This window comes from Eupeodes corollae, chromosome 2 (genome assembly GCF_945859685.1).
Source record: "Eupeodes corollae chromosome 2, idEupCoro1.1, whole genome shotgun sequence".
NCBI lineage: Eukaryota > Metazoa > Arthropoda > Insecta > Diptera > Syrphidae > Eupeodes > Eupeodes corollae.
In genome coordinates this window covers 69,573,358-69,592,553 of record NC_079148.1, presented here as the reverse complement: position 1 = coordinate 69,592,553, position 19,196 = coordinate 69,573,358, and the positions used below count along the sequence as shown (strand labels likewise).

Sequence of the window (19,196 nt, the reverse complement as noted above, 5' to 3'; positions counted from 1 at the left end):
TCATGGACTGTTGCGCCAACTAATTTATTTATTTATAAGTTTTGGAGCGAATTTAATATGGAAAATAAACTTTGGATAGTGAACGAAATTTTCACAAGTTCTGGTTCAAAATGGCGCAATTAATTGATATGCACTGATTAGCTCAATCTATAATTTCGATTTATAGAAACTTTAAGGCATTAGGTCTTGTTCCATTATTGTGAAATTTGCATCCAAACTTTGCCTACTTCTCAGGATATGTCAACAGATTTCAGCCCTGGAATTTGTTGCACCGATAAGACGCTTCACTTCTATTTGTTGAATAAAGTTTTTGTTAACTGTTTTTGTCTCAAATTTACCTTACCGCATCACGAATTTTTACATGCGTTTATTTCATTTGGTAGTAAATAATAACTATTGCAATTTTAGACGAGGAACCATTTATTTCTATCTTTAATTAATTTTCAAAGTTCACTTTTTTACATAAAACACAAACAAAATTATAATGCAAGAGAATCGTTTGCATATACCCAACCTCGCACCTACCCCAAAATCCAATAAGGTGTCCAAAAACAACAACTTGTTTCCGGAGTGAACAGTGAGTCCCTTAATTATGAGATCCTGTTCTATTGATACTCTAACCTGACTCTCAAACAAAATCAGACGTAAACTCGTCCTGTGCTAATAGATAGCCACATACTTAAATTATTGTATTACATTTTGAAAAATGTTTTAGTAGGTACATGATGATTTTTGTGCACCCAACTGTAATCCCTTCAAACCTCATGTACGAAGTAGCAATACGGTTATTCGGTCGTCCGAGTTGACAGCTATCAACGACATCAAATCGAACAAACCTTCGAAAAAATGACATTCCTCCCTTTATTTTTGGTCAAAGACCGAAAACCGAATGATATTCGCGCGTTTAAATTTTATTTTCGTATAAAATAATAAAATAATATCGTTATTAGATTATTTATAAAAATTAACAAGAGTTTATGTTATTGTTTTGATAGAAAAAGACACAAATTATGGATCTATTTGAACCTCATTTGATTACAAAGAAAGAAGTTCGATTTTCTGAATGTCTCGTCCAAGAACCCTCAAGCCCTGAAGAAAATTTCGGTAAATATATAAAAGAACAACTTTTCCTTTTAATATGTTATATGATATATATTTATAAATAAAACAAGGTGACGTATTTGGTGGAATAATAAAATCTGGACAATGGGGATGGCTTACCAACGGCTCGCGCCTCTGCATTACCTCACTGCGAACCGGTCAGTCCATATCTAAATTCGATTTTGATGCCAGCAATGGGTATGAGACAGTGTCATAATTTAAGCATACACAATTCTAATTAATTTTTGGTATACGACTCGTTTTATGTAGGTTTGGTGTTTGCATCATTACATGCGTTTCGGAAATCCAAATGCCATACTTGAAGGATACACTGATTGCAATTGGAATCCAATATGCCGACAGTCCTGGAGGTCTTGTCGTCTTGTATTCAGTGGAAGAGTCAACAGTTATTTGTTGCATTGATTTAAAACATAAAATAACTTGTTGCCGATTTATAAGTCATGAGGTCTCGCAGCATACTATTTTGCAAAATATGGATGGGTGTTTGGCTGTGGGCACTGATGGGGGCAGTGTATTGCTTGTGGATCTCAGTTTACGCAACATCGTTGATGTACCGGCTTCGAAGGACGATGCAGGCATTTCGGTTGTACCTTGTCACATTGTGGATTATAGCATGAGCTTGTTGCATCTGCATCGACATTTTCAACATTGCCAACAGGAAGGAGTTCATTTTGGTATTCAACTTGAAGGTAACAAACAATATTTTTTGTATTTTCGAATGTTACGAATTGTATGCTTTACTGAATTTTTTGTGTCCCTTACTAGTGACATAATGTCTTTTAATTGTTATTCTGTCATATGTGATAAACTGATAATCAACATTGGTTTGTGAAAACAAAAAATCTACCATTCCTAATTTATTACAATTCTCTACTTCTTGTTTGGATGCATTTGAAAAATACTCTCAAGTCGATTGCATCTTTATAAACTTCAATAAGGAATTTGACAAATTAAATCATGAAATTGTTCTTAATAAATTAAGTAATATTGCACCCAACGACCTTTTTTTATATAGATTTTGTCATAAGATAGATATAATAGCCAATTCTGTTGTACCGCAAGGGAGTCACCTTGGACCATATATGTTATTTCTGGTGAATAATTTGCCTTCTGTTTAAAATAATTTTATATCGCTCATCTATGAAAATTCGTTGAACGCATTGACTAAAAATGACAATCTCAAATCTTCAAGCTTTAAATTTAATTTGTTGGCTATAAAATATTTGAAATTATATTAGTTATAAGTTTAGATTTAAGTAAATATTGGAATCTTAACGTTAGCATTTAACATATTTAATAAATACATGTTATTTGCAATAGATTTTTGATCGTTTACCTCAAACTCGTCTTAAGTTTTTATTTTATTAGCTTACCCCACGTTCTTAACACAATCAGGGAAAAACAGAATAGGATTAAGTAGCATAATCACGACTAATCCAATTTATGAACGCTCTCAGTGATAACTCGGTAACCCAAATTTTCTTTTCAAATCATATAGCGTTGTATTTACTTTGTTGGAACTTCAGCTCAGAACAATCGATGTTGTCGATCTTTGGTAACAGAAGGTTTTTTTGGATTATATGTAAGGCTTTTATGCCATAAACCAACACCAAAAAGTCAATCTTTATGGATGCTTTTTTAGTCAAAATCCAGATCTCCGGATATTTTGAATGCCATATAAGCAAAATCAAGGCCGCAAAACTAAACAGGTTGACCAAAGCGAGCCCCAATTCAACTGGGTGTTCTATAACTTTTTTTACATACTATCAGATCTTAACGCAAGAAAGCTTAATACAAAGAAAACATCCATTAATAGGAAACTACAGGAATTGTGTTTACATCCATGTAGCCCTCTTAAGGCGAAACTTATGAAGTTCCGTTGGACAGATTCTATTCCGCTCTTGTAGACCTTTAAAAAAGGAGTCCATACGTACGCAAGATAGAGCAGACACTTAAGTGTTATATAGATCGAGAATAACTTAAGGTTCCTGAAATTCTTTAGATTTTTAGCAGCCAAATTTTTAGCAAGTCCTAAGTGTTGGCTTTGCAAACGATTGAATTAATATGCTCCCTGAAATCGAGGTTAGAATTAAAATGAACTTCAAGATCGTTAAGACTTTGAACGCGATGTATAGGTTATGGTTAAGCATATTCTTTATAACAAAACCGTTGAAATCCGATTGGAATTGTGATCGATTGTTTAGAAATTTTGTGCTTTTGAATTTGTTCATATCATCCGCATAGATTATAATACTGTACACCAGCATTTCCCAATCTTTTTTAGTAGCGGAGCACTTTTTGCGATAGAAATTTCACGGGGAGCACTTCGATGCGTCATTCCATTTTTCGAAGTTACATGTAGCAAATTAAATTACTTTTTTTCAAATTTCGTTTATTTTATTGAATTGAGGAAACAGTTTCTACAACGAAAAAAAACAAGAACAATGTTAATAAGGAATTACATGATTATATTATATGCATTATAATTATATGGAGTTTCTTTTTAGTGGGAATAATGTGTTTATTTTTGCATAAAGCTGAAATATATGGTTGAATTTAAACAACTGCAACCGTAAATCAGGCTCTGCATCGAAACGGGATCTATATTATGTTCTGGGGCCCTACTCTGTAATGCGTTTCGAAAGAAAATATTTTCGGAAACGAATATTTTCTACTCTTTATTTCAAATACGGATAAGAAATCGAGTACTTGCCAAATGACAAATCCGCATTTGGATTTTTCGTACCAGGCAATGCGTTTCCGAATGTCATTAGCGTTCAAAAATAAGACAATTGTTTCTACACCAAGAGAAGTAACGAATTGCAATTCGAAGGTCGTTTTTAAATGACACAAAAGGAAAATTGTATTAAGTTCTGTAAAAAAGATTAAATACAAGTAAGGAAATAAAAATTTTATTCATAATTTAAGCAAATAAATCCCATTACAGGGAATCATCAGCGAAAAATTTGCATACCAAACAAAAGCAATTTGAAATTATGGTGAAATTCGTATGACTTGAAGGAAAACAAGTATACCTTGGCAAAAGACAAATTTCAACACAAAAAACGAAATGACTATGAACAAAATCAGCTTAAACTTTCTAAGCTTGAATAAAATAGAGAGATGTGTTTTGATTTTTGTAAGTTTTGACAAATCTCATAAGAAATACTTCAAGGCTCGGCAAATCTATTCTTTAAATAGAAAAAGTACTAGATGATTGTTTTATTCGATTCGAACATTTTACAGAGTACGAATTCATAAACGAATCGAATATCAGATTCGAATCGGATTGGCTTTCGAGACGCATTACATAGTAGGGCCCTTAGTTCCAACATGTATGCTGTTGCAAACGGCAGAATTTTTAAGCTTTTTCTGACAGTAAACTAAACTCGTCTTTCAACATACACCAGAATTCTGATAGACTTTGTTGCAAAAAGTTCTTTAATCGAAGAATCTGATGTCAAGTCAATCAAGCACTCAAACTTCAGCGATGTGAAGGAATGTGGTTTTTCCAACGCTGCAGAGTATGGGGTTATTTCCCCATACGTTTTCCTTAATGTTCAGGTGGAATTCGTCTGAAAAATAGTGCAGAGAGCTATCCAGCAAGCCTACTAAGTGGATATGACACTCATTTAAAATATCATCGGGAATGTCCAAAGCTATTTCTTCTTTAAATTCTTTGAGCATTGGGAAGCTTCCGATTTTTTATAGATTCAGCCCAAATCTGGATTTTATTTTTAAATGCTTCTGTTTTGTCACTGGCATCGAAAACAGCTATTGCATTTCGCTGAAGTGATAATCAATTTTTTTTAAAAATACCTATCTGACAGATACGCCAATTTTAATAACCAACGCTCATTGCACAACATGTCCACCAAAACAAAGTTGTCGTTAATGAGGAAGGTTCTAACTTCAGCTCTCATTTCGAATAGCCCCGTTAGTGTTTTTCCGCGAGAAAGCCACCTTACTTCGTCCAACGTCTGTAGAAGAGCAGATCTTGGAAGGATTGTAGATATTGGTAGCGCACAAATACTATTAAAAAAGCCAACTCTGCAACATACGTTGATTCATCCATTTACATCAAATTTTGTCTTCTGCTAAGTCTCCGATTCGTCTTGATATTGTGCTATTTGACGAAGAAACGGTGTCAACAAATTGTTTGGCCTTTTAACCCAACAAACATTTAACAATGTCTTAAACACATGACTTTGTTAAGTTTTCAGCACATACATTTTGCGCTATTCGGAAACTTACCAAGTATGACGCCATCAACACATTTTCGATAACTGCCTGCGAGTTATAAGTAATAATGGTTTGAGATTTACTTTGTTTTAAAGAAATCTGTCCGTTTGCTTTTGCAATCTGGATGAATCCCTGAAAAGTGACGTTTGATTTGCTGCAAACATTGCACTTTTTGACTACACTCTGCTACAAATTACGCATTGAGGTTTGTTGCCCTTGTCTCAGCAAATCCAAAATTCAAATATGAGTCGTGGTACATCCATTTTAACTGATCTTTTTTCTGCAGAAGCACTAGTATTAAACAAACTATCAAACTCAAAACCTTCTAAAATCTCTAACGCCGCTGTCTCTATTGTGTCATTTTCCTTCGTACTAACTTAAGTATATGGAAAACCGGTTAAATGTTGTGCGGTTAAATGCTTAAAAAGTAGAAGTTATTTACCGGGAATTACTATTTTACGTAAATTATGATTTTGTTTGGACATACCCGTCAGTTGGTTATTCTTCAGCAGCTTCGGGTACTTTTGCAAAGCATTTTTAAAGATCCAAACTTAAGCCAAAAAATAAAGTAAGACTCAAGTACAAAAAGCAGTTGCAAATTAACTTTACCGTACTACAGTGAAAAGTTTGCATGAATTCAACAAAAACTGTTTTTATTTCAATCGTCACTCTCACTAGTCTTCGTGGTATTGTATGTACATTTATAGAAGTAGGCTTGCAAGTCTACTATGGCTGCCGTTGAAAAAAACGAGCAATTATTTTAAATTTTTTTTGTAGTTACCTATGCTGTTTTTTTTTTAATATGAGTTTCAAATCTACAAGATCAGGAGCTGAAAAGTAACTAGTTACTAGTTCCTCTTGGAATTTTTATATTTTTTTTAAATATTTCCGAAGAGCACCAAGTGCTGGATGTACACAATGGGATCCATCATTAATAACTAAGATAATGAGTAGAGATCCTAGATGATTACTCTAGGAAAATCCTAATTTAGCAATGAAAAAAATTGATAAATAACTTTTAAATTTAAGTTGATAAGGCCTATTTTGATGATAAGAAAAAATTCATGTGATAAATTGTGAACAAAACAGAATTGCCTTTAGCTTGAATGTTGATATAATCAGAATGTTGGCCAAAAGCTTTAAAAAATAATCAGTACAAATACAGTCGAGCTCATGAAGCTCTAGAGAATTGGAGAAGTTATGTACAAATGCAAGTAGATTAGTAATTGTCGAACGTTTTTGCATAAAACCATGTTGTTGAAATTTTAAACTGTTATAAATAACTTGTTTAAATTTTTTAGGAATACTGGACAGTTTTAGATTGGCCTGTAATTACTAATGTCCGACTTGTTAAACTTTTTAAAGACTGGTGTAATTAATATTTTCTTCCATATGGTTGAGAATTTACCTGAAATAAGAGTGCAAATATGCTAAGAAGGGAAGACGTCACTATAATTTACATTTTTGTAAGACAATTAAAGGAACTCCATTTGGTTCAGATCTTGCAAGATTTTTTTTAACGTCATTTGAACATTATTTAAGGTAGTAATAGGCCCCGAGGATATGTTTGTCATTTAGAAGCATTCTCTGTCTCGGGGGTGGCTCAAGTTTAAAAGTGTTTCCAAGCACTAACGTTTGCACAATTATACACAATTCCCGAAGATTGAAGCAGTTGCTCTTACAACAGAGAATAGACATCAAGCGCTAAATGATGCATGACAAAATGCAAAACCTGCATACTTAAAAGCTTAATAGGTGCTCAACAACTATTAGAAAAATAATCTTAATCTTGTTACCTTATTCCGGTGTACATTGAGCATTGTTTGTGAAATTATAAACAAGGTTATTGGAAAATAAACATAAAAAGCGTTATAAAATAGAGACAACTTTCAAATTTAATTTATTTCTCACTTAAATTATAAATAAAGCACTTTTTAACCAACTAGAAATGTAAGAAAAATAGCTTTGAACAATCTTAATTCTTTCACTGCGCCATAACCACCCATTGCAACGCTCAAATTACGAAAGTGTCGTCACTATCCTAATCGAATTTTATAATCCTTCTCTTTGTTTTTTTTTTCTTAATTTATTCTTAAATTTTATATTTCGACCCTACAGCTTCTTATTTTCTTGATTCTAAGAACTGTCCATAAAAAATGAATAATTTTTTTTCAGTACTTGAAAATGCAGAATTCATTCAATCCTTATTACCAATCGATCTTGTATTGGGCTTAGCTGTAGGCTTAGCCGATGGACGTCTTGTGCTGTATGACCTAACAGATATGCAAGTGTTTTATGTTGCCCCTCCGCAAGAACGATCATCGCCGCTTGTTAAAATAAGCTCCATGGAACCACCAGATGACCCACGTCCCTGCGTCTATATCTGGGCATTTCATGAAAACTATCAAAATTCTACAGCTGTAATGCATTCTCTAATGTATGAGAAGAGAGTTGTAACCGATGGTGGATTTTGTTACTTTGAAGTATGTCATTTTTATTAAAATTATTTTCTTTATTTAAATTGAATCATATTATATTTTTAAAGAATTTTCAAGTATCAAGTGTGAGGTTACAATTGCCATTAAATTGTCCCAAAAGTGTTCCAATTGCATGCCAATCGATTACCAAAGCACCATCGCATGGAAATGAAGAAACAATATCTCTCTGTGCTCTTGTTTGGAAACAGGAAAAAGAACTCCAAACGGAGATACTACTCTTCGACATAAATCAATGGTACAAGGAAGAAATGCCCTATGTTGGTGATTGGAGAGAGGATCCTAGCTATTTGGCCTCATTTGTTCTGCCAGGGTTTTCCTGTTTGGATATGTATTTCGACTCGAATACAATTTCTCTCTTCAATTCTATTCAAAGACCTGAAGAACATTTCTATCCCATATCACTAAGTTTTGGTAAGGATTTGGTTTGATAAATGTAAATAGAAAATAAATTTGAATTTGTCTGCCCCAAAGATTCGATTGGACTTGAAGAGAAGGGCTGCCACCACTTAAATTGGCCGGGTATTCAAAACAGAGTTGTGAATGTGTTAAGATCCCAAGGATCATTGGCATTGTTAGATCCTAATCCAATTTTTATGGAAGTTTTGAATGCGCGTTTGCTGCCGCAGTTTTGTGGGCTTAATTATAAAGCTACATTCTCAGTGGTAAATCAACTTTAATAGGTCCTTTTTAAATGTTCATCCCTCACATTTTTATTCTAACAGAAAGCAAAAAGAGAAACTTTGTTATCAGTGGCAATAGAAAACAACTGCAATGGACTACTGAAGGAATGTGCGAAAAATTGGTCAGACGGTAGTCACCAAGGGACGTCTCTAAATGAAGGCCTAGCGCTGTCCACCTTGACTGATTGGCTGTGGTCAAGAGCATCAAGTATCAAAGAACGCTGTAACAAATTGTGCAAAGTACTGTTTGATCACTCGGGTTACACACTTGATCAGCGTGAGAAACAAGAGCTTTGTTATATCTCCAAACAACTTCGAACATTAGCCGATCTTTCGAGTGATATAATTTCAAAGTATGGTGAAAATATCCCATCCGATGGTAATTTCAAAAAAAAAATTAAAAACAAAATTAATTTTAACTACTTTGACATTGATTTTATTTTAGTTTTGAACACACTCGAATCTCAAGGCAATTCAATTCGCATGGCATCAGATTACCAGGAAATACTTTTGTGGCTACTTAATATTGGATTGCTGCCTGAAGGTTCTCGTTTGCAAAGACATCGTGAGGTGGAATTGAATCTCGTGCCGTATCCGTACGAATCGTTGCATGGCTTCTATGAGAAACGCAGAGCGGAATTTATGCGATATTCATCGCGTAAAGCACGAAGCTGTTATTTGTTGTTTATTGATTCATTTCTAGAACACTCATTCAAAGGTAATGCCTTGAGAGATAGCTGGCAGGAAAGTGGTGGCGATGGATTGTATCCACCAAGGTCGGTGCAAGCAATGCTTAGGATTATGCTAATACCAGACGTTTTGTTCGAGAATAAATGTGCATTGTTTTTGTACTTTTTCCTCGATCTAAATATGGCAATCGAAGACAAACGCTATGAACCAATAGTTCAGAATTTTATAAAATTTCCAAGTGTGTTTAAGCTGTCGGCGTCATTGATTAAGCAAATTCAGGCGTTTTGGAATCTAGATCACTGTCATTTTCAGGTAAGTTGAATTTGTAGAGCATAGAGCTTAGAAAAAAATGAACATTTAAATAGCAAACAACATTGCGATAATGCCTCATTTGCCTCGTGAAAAGCTATTGACCAATAGAATTGAAATGGGTCAGGTTGCTGGTAGTTAGTGCCAAGTAAAAATTCACTTACATTTTCCTTCTTTACCCTTTTCTTGGTGAAATATAATAAACTGCATTATGCACACTTTCTGACTAAACATTTCTAACTTGTAATTTAATTGTAATATTTTTTTAAGGCTGCAGTCGATGAATTTATTTCACCCTTCAACAAAGACCATGTGTGCCCCCAGTGGCAAATTGAATTGTTCATAGCATCGCTTCTAAATCAGATTGAATCAAACCTCGCCCTGAGAGTTCTCGAAGCCAAATCATTGCCCATATCACCAATTCTTCAATTGAATACATACTTAGCAAATGACCTTATATCAGAAGCGTTTCATTTTGCTCGATCTGAAAAAGATGAAGAACTGCTAAAGCTTTTCTTTAGTCGATGTTTGTTAATGAAGAAGTTCGGAGTTATTCGCGATCTAGCGCTAACCGATAGCGAAGGAAAACTGGTGCAGTCACTTTTGAAAAACAGTAAGAACCGCAGCGCTGAGGATCTGAGTTTTGTTTATCTGCTCCAAAAATACAAATACATTGAAGCTGTTGCCTATCAAGATGAACTTTCAAAGGGAAGAGACATGCAACGTTCGGTTGATGAATTGTCAAAGAGTCGAAATAATCAGACGGCATTGGATATTGATACTGCAACGTTAGTTTTATCTGCTTATCACACTACCATGACTCCGGTCACAAAGAACATATCTGATGTGTACTTGAAGATAAAGAAACGAATTAAAAACAAAGAAACCGAACAAAACTCACCATACCCGCTGAGTTGTCAATTGATCAAACAGAATGCTTCTGATCTTCTTGGTGGTATTTATCACAGTTCTGCGTTGGGCGCTCACTTTGCTAGTCACTACTGGGATCAACAGAAGGTGGAGGGAGGAAATGCCTTACAGCAATCTACAAATGCTCCCTTTCTTAGAAGCCCTCAGATTTCTCTATCATTTTCCGAGTACAATCCAAGAGATACCATTTCATATCCGGAACCGTTTAAAGCAGCCCAAAAACGTCGCCTTGACAACAGTCCCATTGATGCGGAAAAAACGAACAAAATTCGTGAAAATCCCAAGAAGCGACGAAAGATCTTCGACCGTTATGACTTTGAATTGTCAACATCTGATAATTTGTTGACTCATTTCAAAAATTCTACATCTTACAATCAGAATGTGGGTTCTTTATCAAAGATCCATCCTCAGAAAACACCATCACGAGATAATTCATTGTTCCTGGAAACTCCCTATGTTGAGAATACTCCTGCAGATAACTCAAGGTATCAAATGCCCCAAAAAGAAGTCGCTACTCTGCCTGGTATTCTTAAAGTCAGTCAACCAAAAACATCGATAGACGAAACAGACCATGTCAGAGGAGCTTCTGAAGAACTCGAGAAAAAGAAAGAATCCGAAGAAGAAAAGAGCATCCGTTTTACTTTGCCAGTTGATGAATCACTAGAGCAGATAAATGAAGAAGATGTTTTAATGGAGAATGAAGATGTATTGAAAAAGTCCGTAGACCATTTACAACAACAACCACGTCCATACTCTGGCCCAGCATCAAGGAAATCCCTGAGATCCACAGTTAACTACAGTTCCTTACTTCCCATGAGTAAAAATGAGCTCCAAGACATTTTAGACAAAGTGAAAAATGAACAGAATAAACCAGGATTGTTGGGAAGTGCAAAATCGACTAGTATTTTCGAAAGCAGTAATTTAACGTCAAAATTATCGTCTCGAGACGTTTCCCCGAAATTATCCGATGTGTTACAAGTGACTGAGCCAAAACCCAGTGAAGACATTGATGACGATGCCAAAAATAACCAACAAGAAAGAAGATCTGGTCCAGAAGCAAGAAAATCACTAATAACTACAACAAACTACCGATCTTACACTCCAATCAGGAGAAATGATCTTCAAGACATCTTAGACAAAGTCCGGAGTGAGCAACCTAAACATGGTTCTGTATTAAAAACAACAAGTATTTTCGAAAGCAGTACTTCAGTACTAACATCAACATCGAAGGCCGATTCTCTGAATCCTCCTGATCCAAAGAAAAACTTAGAATTTGATGCCAATAATGATCAACAAAAGCACTTTACAAGTTTTAGCTCGAAGAGCGAAACCATAACCACATCATTCGGCATTCCCAATGTCTCAATCACGGAATCTGAACCGAAATTGGTGTCAATGGATTTCACCGCCAACAAACCGGAGAAACAACCCGAGAAGCCTAATATAAGTCAGTTCGAGTGTTTGTCGAACTTAGATTCTTATCAAAGCTCAAAATCAATTTCATCAAAAAGAGCCCTCTCCGAGAGTTCTGAAAGCAATTCAAGTGATTCAGTGCAACGTAAGAGTAAGCAATTTAGAGGCCGTGCCTCAATACATCGTTCTGTGGAAGATGTTTCAATTAAAAAAACTGAGACGGTAGCTCTGGAAGTGGAGAAAATACCAACAACTATCCTGCAAGAAACCAGAGCAGTCTTTAGCACAGACACAATTATCGATTTCAAACCTCATACGTCGTCTTCTAAAGTTTGCACAACCGAATCAAAGTTTAACAAAGTTGGCTTAGAACATCCAAGAGCGGATTCTAAGTCATATTCTGAAAAATCTCCCTCAAAAGTTACCTTCTCGGAACAAACAACTGTTATTGGGGAACTAACGTATTTGCCAACTATGGACGTATCACGAAATGTAACTGAAGCACCGACTACCATCCCAATGACGGCAAATGAAAAAGAACAGATGCTAGACACTACAGTTGGGATGAGCCTATATGACACTATGGGCTTCGAAGAGAATCCTCTGGAACACCAACCGGCCAGTGAGAACTCGTGCAGTACGGATACTTTTGATAACAATGATGAGGATGTGGACTACCAAGAAGATGAATCTGAATTGAAAAATTTGAATGTTGATGGAAAAACATCAGAAAATGGAGATAGTGGTTCGTCCATTATTTTACTTTCGTCACGAAGTAGCTCACGTGCAGTTTCTGGAAGCGAAGATTACAAAAGTCCAGAATTTGAACCGAATGAAATTACACAAAGACACATTTCTATTGACGATGAAGATGATGATGATGATGAAGATAATTATTTTGGAGAGAATTATGAAGATAACGATGATGATGATGAAGAAGAAAATGAAAGCAATGAAGAAGAGGAAGAAGAAGACCAAGACGAAAGTGTAGAAATAATTGAAAGTGATGGCTCTGGAGACCTTAGCAATTCATTTTCAAATAAAATTCGTGAAGGTACGATGTAAATTTAAATAATATATTTTTTCATTTAAATAAATTAAAATATTATCGTGTACTTTTTCGTTTCAGTTACTTCAACAAGTACGAGTTCTTCATTAGCGAGTATTGCTATCAGTGAAAATTCATCAAATTCTGCAGTTTTACTGCAAGAGACAATAAAGACTAAAAATTATAGCGATTCATCAAATTCGGAGAGTTTAACTTCATCGAAGAAACTTAAAAAATCTGATTCTAATCAGCAGACGGAAAAAAATGAGGGTATGTAAAGAAAACCAATTATGTCGTTTATTTGAGCTTATTGTTTATCAAACATCAAAGTACTTAATGTTTGGTGGTGGTGGTGACGTGGCTCCGAACTGCCGCCCGGTGTAGCTGGAGTACCGGTATCGGTTTGACGTTTTTGCTTCGGGTTTTGGTTTTGTTTATACATTTGGATTCCCACTAGTAGGCGAAGTAATAGGGGGGGTCCATCTGTACAGAGATTCGCTTACACAGATAAGGCTAGCTAATCCGGACGTCGCCTGGTATCCGGATACTCCGTTAACGACTGAGCTATTTTTAGAAATTGGGCCCTCAGCCTGGCTGATCATAGGCACGAGTCGTATAACACCTTAGATCCAGACCAATTGGGAAGTTGAAGGGAGGGATATGTTATGTAAAAGGAGAGACTAACAGCAATTAAGCCATAAGCTTCCCAAGAAGGAAACAGGGTATTGACAGACAGTAATGCACTATACAGTCAGGGAATAAGGAGCCATCAGCCAGCATAATAGCACAAAGCCGACGTAGGAGGCGGTAAGGATTGGGAGGGGCGAGCGACCTTTGGTTTCAGGGCTCTTCTGGAGAAATAATTCCCGAGAATCATTGACCTTACTCAGCTTCTACAACTCGACAAGTTCGACGCTCAGCTAGAAGTTATTATTTGACCGAAACTCTTATACAATTGTCATATCTGGCTAAGTGCCTTATTAACCCACTTGACTCTCTTGGATAGAACTAAAAAAATGATAAGCGGCCGGTGTCTATTGTTAATTTCATAACCAGTGTTCTAGTAAATTAGTTTTTAAATTCCTCCCCTTAAACTGTAATATTCATATTTTCCTCACCTCTTGAACTTGTTTTTTAGACGCGGTACACAAATATGAAATGCTTTACTATTCACAAATTTCTCATCTGTTGCCATATGGACACATTAAATAAATGTACGTCGGTTTCTCCTATCCCTCTTTCCCCATTGCTCACACTGTGTTTAATCATTATTAGGGTATTTAAAACCTCTTCCGAAACTAATTGCCAGGGATTGCCCACCACTTTCAGCCATAATTACATGACATCAAATTTCAAATATTTGTAGACTCTGTTTATTCTTAATGCTTATTCCAAATAATAAATTTGCTTTAAATCTTCATTGAAATAACATTGTTTGAAGTGTGGTTTCCATAATAGTTTAACTGTTCTCCTTAAATAAAACATAGTTTTATAAAAAGGGGTATAACTTCTTTGGTTTACGTTTTACTAGTTTGGGTACCTGAGTTCGCCATCTGAGTCGCGGTTTTCCTCTACTGCGCCGTCCCTCGGGATTGGATTCGAAGACCTTCCGGGCTGGAGCGTTGATGCCCGTTCGCTCTATATGACCTAGCCATCTAAGCCGTTGGAAGACAAAGTCCTTGACTACCTCTAAGTTATAGGTGTCCATGGTGACATTTTGTCCAAGACGTCGTTGTTCAATGTCCTTTTTTCATGACAGCATATACTTGGTCTTGCCCTCATTGACCACTAAACCCATCCTCTTCGCTTCCGTCGCAATGCTCAAAAACGCTCCACTGACATCACGCTTTGATCTTCCAATTATGTCAATATCATCTGCGTATTCGAGTAATTGGATGGACCTTTGGAAGATTGTGCCTCTAGTGTTGACGGTTGAGTATTGTACAATTCTTTCCAGAACGATGTTGAAGAAGTCGCATGACAGTGCATCGCCTTGTCTAAAATCTTTTTTGACATCAAATGCATCGGTGAGATCTTGATAGAGCAGCGTGCATTCTCCATCGTCATTCTGCACAAATGTATAAGTTTAAAAGGGATGCCAAAACTAGACATTGCTCTGTAGAGCTCTTCCATATGGATGCTGTCGTATGCGGCTTTAAAATCGGTAAAGAGATGGTGGGTATCGCTTTGAAGCTCCTGAGTTTTTCCAAGATCTGCCGTAGTGTGAATATTTGGTTGATAGTTGTCTTTCCTGGTCTATAGCCACACTGATAAGGACCTATCAGGTTCTTGACGAACGGCTTCAGACGCTCAAATAATACGACAAAAAGGATCTTATATGTAATTAAAAGGAGACTGATGCCTCTGTAGTTTGCGCAATTAATAGGGTCGGAGGTGGTGTCGTGCAGGCTGTATCTCCCGATTGTGCTACCAAAGATGTCTTCTCTATCTAGTTTGACGTTAAAATCTCCTAATAATGTCAAAGGCAGGCACTGCTCATAAGTCTTGTCCAAAAGCTCGAAGAATATGTCTTTGGTGTCTTCATCTTTCTCCTCCGTGGGGGCATGCGCGCATATTAGGCTTATGTTGGCGAATTTAGCCTTGATGAGGATTGTCGTAATGCGCTCGCTCATAATGTTGAAACTCAAGACTTTTTGCCTGAGTCTAGTTCCAACAACAAATCCACGGCCAAATAGACGCTGTCTTTGTTCTCGGTAGCAGTCGTCGTAGTAGATATCGCAGTCTTTTAGTTTGAGTTTGCCCGGTCCATCCCATCGCTCTTCTTGAATGGCGGTAACATCTGCCTTGCAGCAGTTTAGGGCTTCCGCTAATTGTTCGGCTGCACGTGGTCTGTTAAGGGACCTAACATTCCACGTACAAATCCGAAGTTCGTTGTCCTTATTTCGTTTGCGTGGGTTGTCAACAGTAAATCCGTCGGTATCTGAGGCTTTTTGGTGCTTCGCAACTAAAGGTATTGTTTACATGGCCAGAAAGTCACCCCGACGGCACAACCCCCAACCTGGAGGGCCAGATCCTTAGTATAACTCCAAGGAAGGGGAGCCGGATAAACCGCTCCTTACAGGCCTGGGCTGTAGACGCCACCGTTGATTCCATCTCGAGAATTCGTCCGCTGCCGCCTGGATAAGGAGAGGTGCCTTAGTGGAAACACCTCTCCTCCCTCTCTTGTTTGCTGCCCCCAACAACTTTCCACTGAGGTTGAAACCCAACCTCCAGTTTAGGTACTAGGCACCCAATGTTCACCGCGGGGAGGTGAGAGTAGGAGTTAATAGACATAGGTGGGTTTTGAGAAAAACCTGTGCACGCTTGTGTCCTCTTGAATGCACATGTCTACCATTTGAACATCACCTCCACCAATCAACCATCCATAAAATGTCATTTTACATACAAAGAATTTTTGGTGAGTTTGGACGTGATGAGTAGGATGATATCTTACGTCGATTCCAACCATACAACTTTATGAATTAATTATTTAGAATTACCAAACAAATAAAATTTGTATCATTTTATATTTTGTGAATACAAAAGTGTTAAATATATTTTGTTTACTTTAGATGAAAAAACACTCAATGTCAGCAAAAATACAAGTGAACCAGAATTTAAATTATCTGTAACTTCTGAAAGCATACCAGAACAAGTAACGATTGATGTAACAATCGACGACGATGCTAATGCAGTCAACAAAAATTCTGTCCAGGATCGTCCAGCAGAAGAATCCATTGCCATCGAACAAAATGATGATCAGCACATTAAGACAAATACAGATATACAAATTAAAGTGCAATGCGTAGAGTCTTTGGCTCAGGAATCAGAAAAAGAAACGGACCACAGTGGAAATGTAGATAAAAGATCAGAAACAGTTTCACTCGTTGTCCAGGACAATGAAGAAAGAATGGATATGGATGACTCTGTGGTTCTGATCGAAGAAAGATCTGGTTCACATGCTGAAAGGGAAGAAAATCTAGCAATTGCAAATGAACAACCCAGAAGCAATGAAGAGGAAAATAGTAGTCTTATTGATGACCTTAAAAATAATCCAAGAATTGATCAAGAAGTGGATATTGAAATTTGTGAACCAAAGCTTCAAAATAAGACAAATGAAAATGAGCCAATCGCAATAAAAATAGATTCAATTGAAGGAAGCGAATACCCAAAAGATAAATCGGACGTTGTTGAAATTGCAAGTTCTAGTGAAGAAGTTGAAGAAGTACAGATAGTTGCAGCCGAATCAACAGTAGGGGCCGAAATATCAATAATTAATAAAGATGAAGAAAACAAAGAAGTTGTAATGGAAGAGGAGGAGTCTTCACAAAAACTCCCTCCATCGGAAAATCTTATTGATGAAAAGGATGTTGCACCTGAATCAACTCTCAACGCCAACCTAACAGAAACAAAATCAAAATCTGTAGATGATAAAAAGAAACAAAATTTGACAAAAGACGAGGAAGAATACACGCCAAAACTTAGATCAACATCAATTTCAAAAGATCTTACAACTGCTGCTGTGGCATCTCCACGCACTCGAAGACTTTCAAGAAGTGGATCCATCCCTCCCACGAGGAGTACAACAGAAGTCGATTCAAGCATTAACACAGACACAAACATTTCGAATGCGGAATCTGTAGATGAAGCAAAACAAAAGCCTTCAATTGAAGACACAGATCTTACACCAAGACCTCGAAATAGAAGATCAACATCGTTTTCGAAGAGTATAACCAGCGAAACAGATGTTGCAGCATCTCCATCTACTCGTAGACTTTCCAGAGGTGGTTCTGTGCCGCCTGCAACTGGTCATCAAATTGTAACTAGAAGGAGATCCTTACTTTTGGAAACATTAGATGAGACTTCCACTCCCGATTCCCCCTCAAGTCGAACTCGTTCGAAAATACGTTCGGATTCTATCGACGACCTTGATGCCGATAGTCCATCAGTTGCAAACGTGAAACGTTCCCGGCGTTCATCTATTTCAAGTATAACTTCAATTGAACAGCCACTAACTCCTAAAACTAGAAGGCGGAGTAGTATGTCTGTGGACAAAGAGTTGGTAAGTACACCAAAAGCAGCTGCAACACCACGAGCCAGTAGCCTTGTCAAGACTATGGCTACTGATGTAACCAAGACACCTGTTAGAACTCCACGAAGGTTGTCAGTTTCGAAAAAAGAATCACCTCCAGATGATACTAGCCCCACTTCTAGCAAGGCAAAATCTCAGAAAAGAGAGGAAAAAGGCGCTTCAAAAAGTCCCATAATTGAACCACCAGAACCTTCACAGACTGATGATTATACACTTTCACGACGTCTTACAAGGACCCAATTAGCTGCAATGGAAAGAAATTTAGCTTTGTCTAAACAACCACCGGTTATGTCCCCAGTTATAAAGAAGAGACGTGGCTCTAACACCACAGATCATGAATCGCCACCTGATGTAAAAGGAAGTGACAATGAATCGAATTCCTCTCGAATGAGTCATATTTCAAATTCAACAACTGGTCGCAGAGTTACAAGAAGCTTGGCTTTGAGGGTGAGTTTAATTTTAATTTTAATTCTAGATTTTAATACATATATAATTTAATTTGTATTTGTATTTTAGGAAAGCATTGCAGACGATAAAGCAAGTATTGCTAGTTCAACCGAAAGTTCTAAAAGGAAAAGGAAGAGAGTAAAAGATCAGATTTCACCAATAGCCGCTCTGAAAGTCATACCCGAAGAGGTTCCTTCAGGTGCGATATATAAATTTGAATATATTTTATATTGACGGATAATAACTTAACCCATTTTATTTTAGGTTCGGAGGGAAGTGTTCATAACAGTGAAACTGGTAAAAGGCCAACTCGTCATAAGAAATAAGTGTAAATACCAAAATAAGCATTTAATATGTTGCACTTCGTTTTATTTTAATAAAAGATTGTTGAAAGTCAAACAAAGTAATTTGAATATTATTTGAAAAGTGTTTTAATTTTATTAATATTGAATATACAAATATATACTACTTCCTTGGTAATGTTGTCAGGGATGCAGGGACCCACAGTTTAGGTGGCATAGGCAGGGATCGAACCCAAGACCTCTAGCATGACAGTCCAAGGCACTAACCATCATGCCAAGGGTAATAATAAACTATATGTACTATTCGTGCCTTAAACAAAACTTCAAGACTTTATTGCTCAAGACGTATATTTGGTACAAAATGTTTATCATATTTTTCTAAACATTTACTTTAAAAGCTTAAAGACTTTTCCTGATCTAGAT

General features: G+C 36.6%; 2 protein-coding genes across 2 annotated transcripts in view; one reads left to right on the top strand and one right to left on the bottom strand.

Moving 5' to 3' along the window:
• Positions 1-19,196, bottom strand: part of LOC129948258 (ATP-binding cassette sub-family F member 2) — a 380,395-nt gene that overhangs the window by 12,611 nt on the left and 348,588 nt on the right. The gene's annotated exons all lie outside the window — the stretch shown is intronic.
• LOC129948256 (uncharacterized) lies at positions 879-18,889 on the top strand. Its single transcript, XM_056059186.1, has 13 exons — positions 879-1,104; positions 1,173-1,299; positions 1,372-1,811; positions 7,540-7,847; positions 7,910-8,273; positions 8,334-8,524; positions 8,585-8,921; positions 8,988-9,544; positions 9,812-12,938; positions 13,014-13,202; positions 16,505-18,471; positions 18,541-18,670; positions 18,736-18,889. Exons 1-13 carry the CDS (start codon positions 1,011-1,013, stop codon positions 18,795-18,797), a joined length of 7,893 nt encoding a protein of 2,630 aa, XP_055915161.1. The 5' UTR covers positions 879-1,010; the 3' UTR covers positions 18,798-18,889.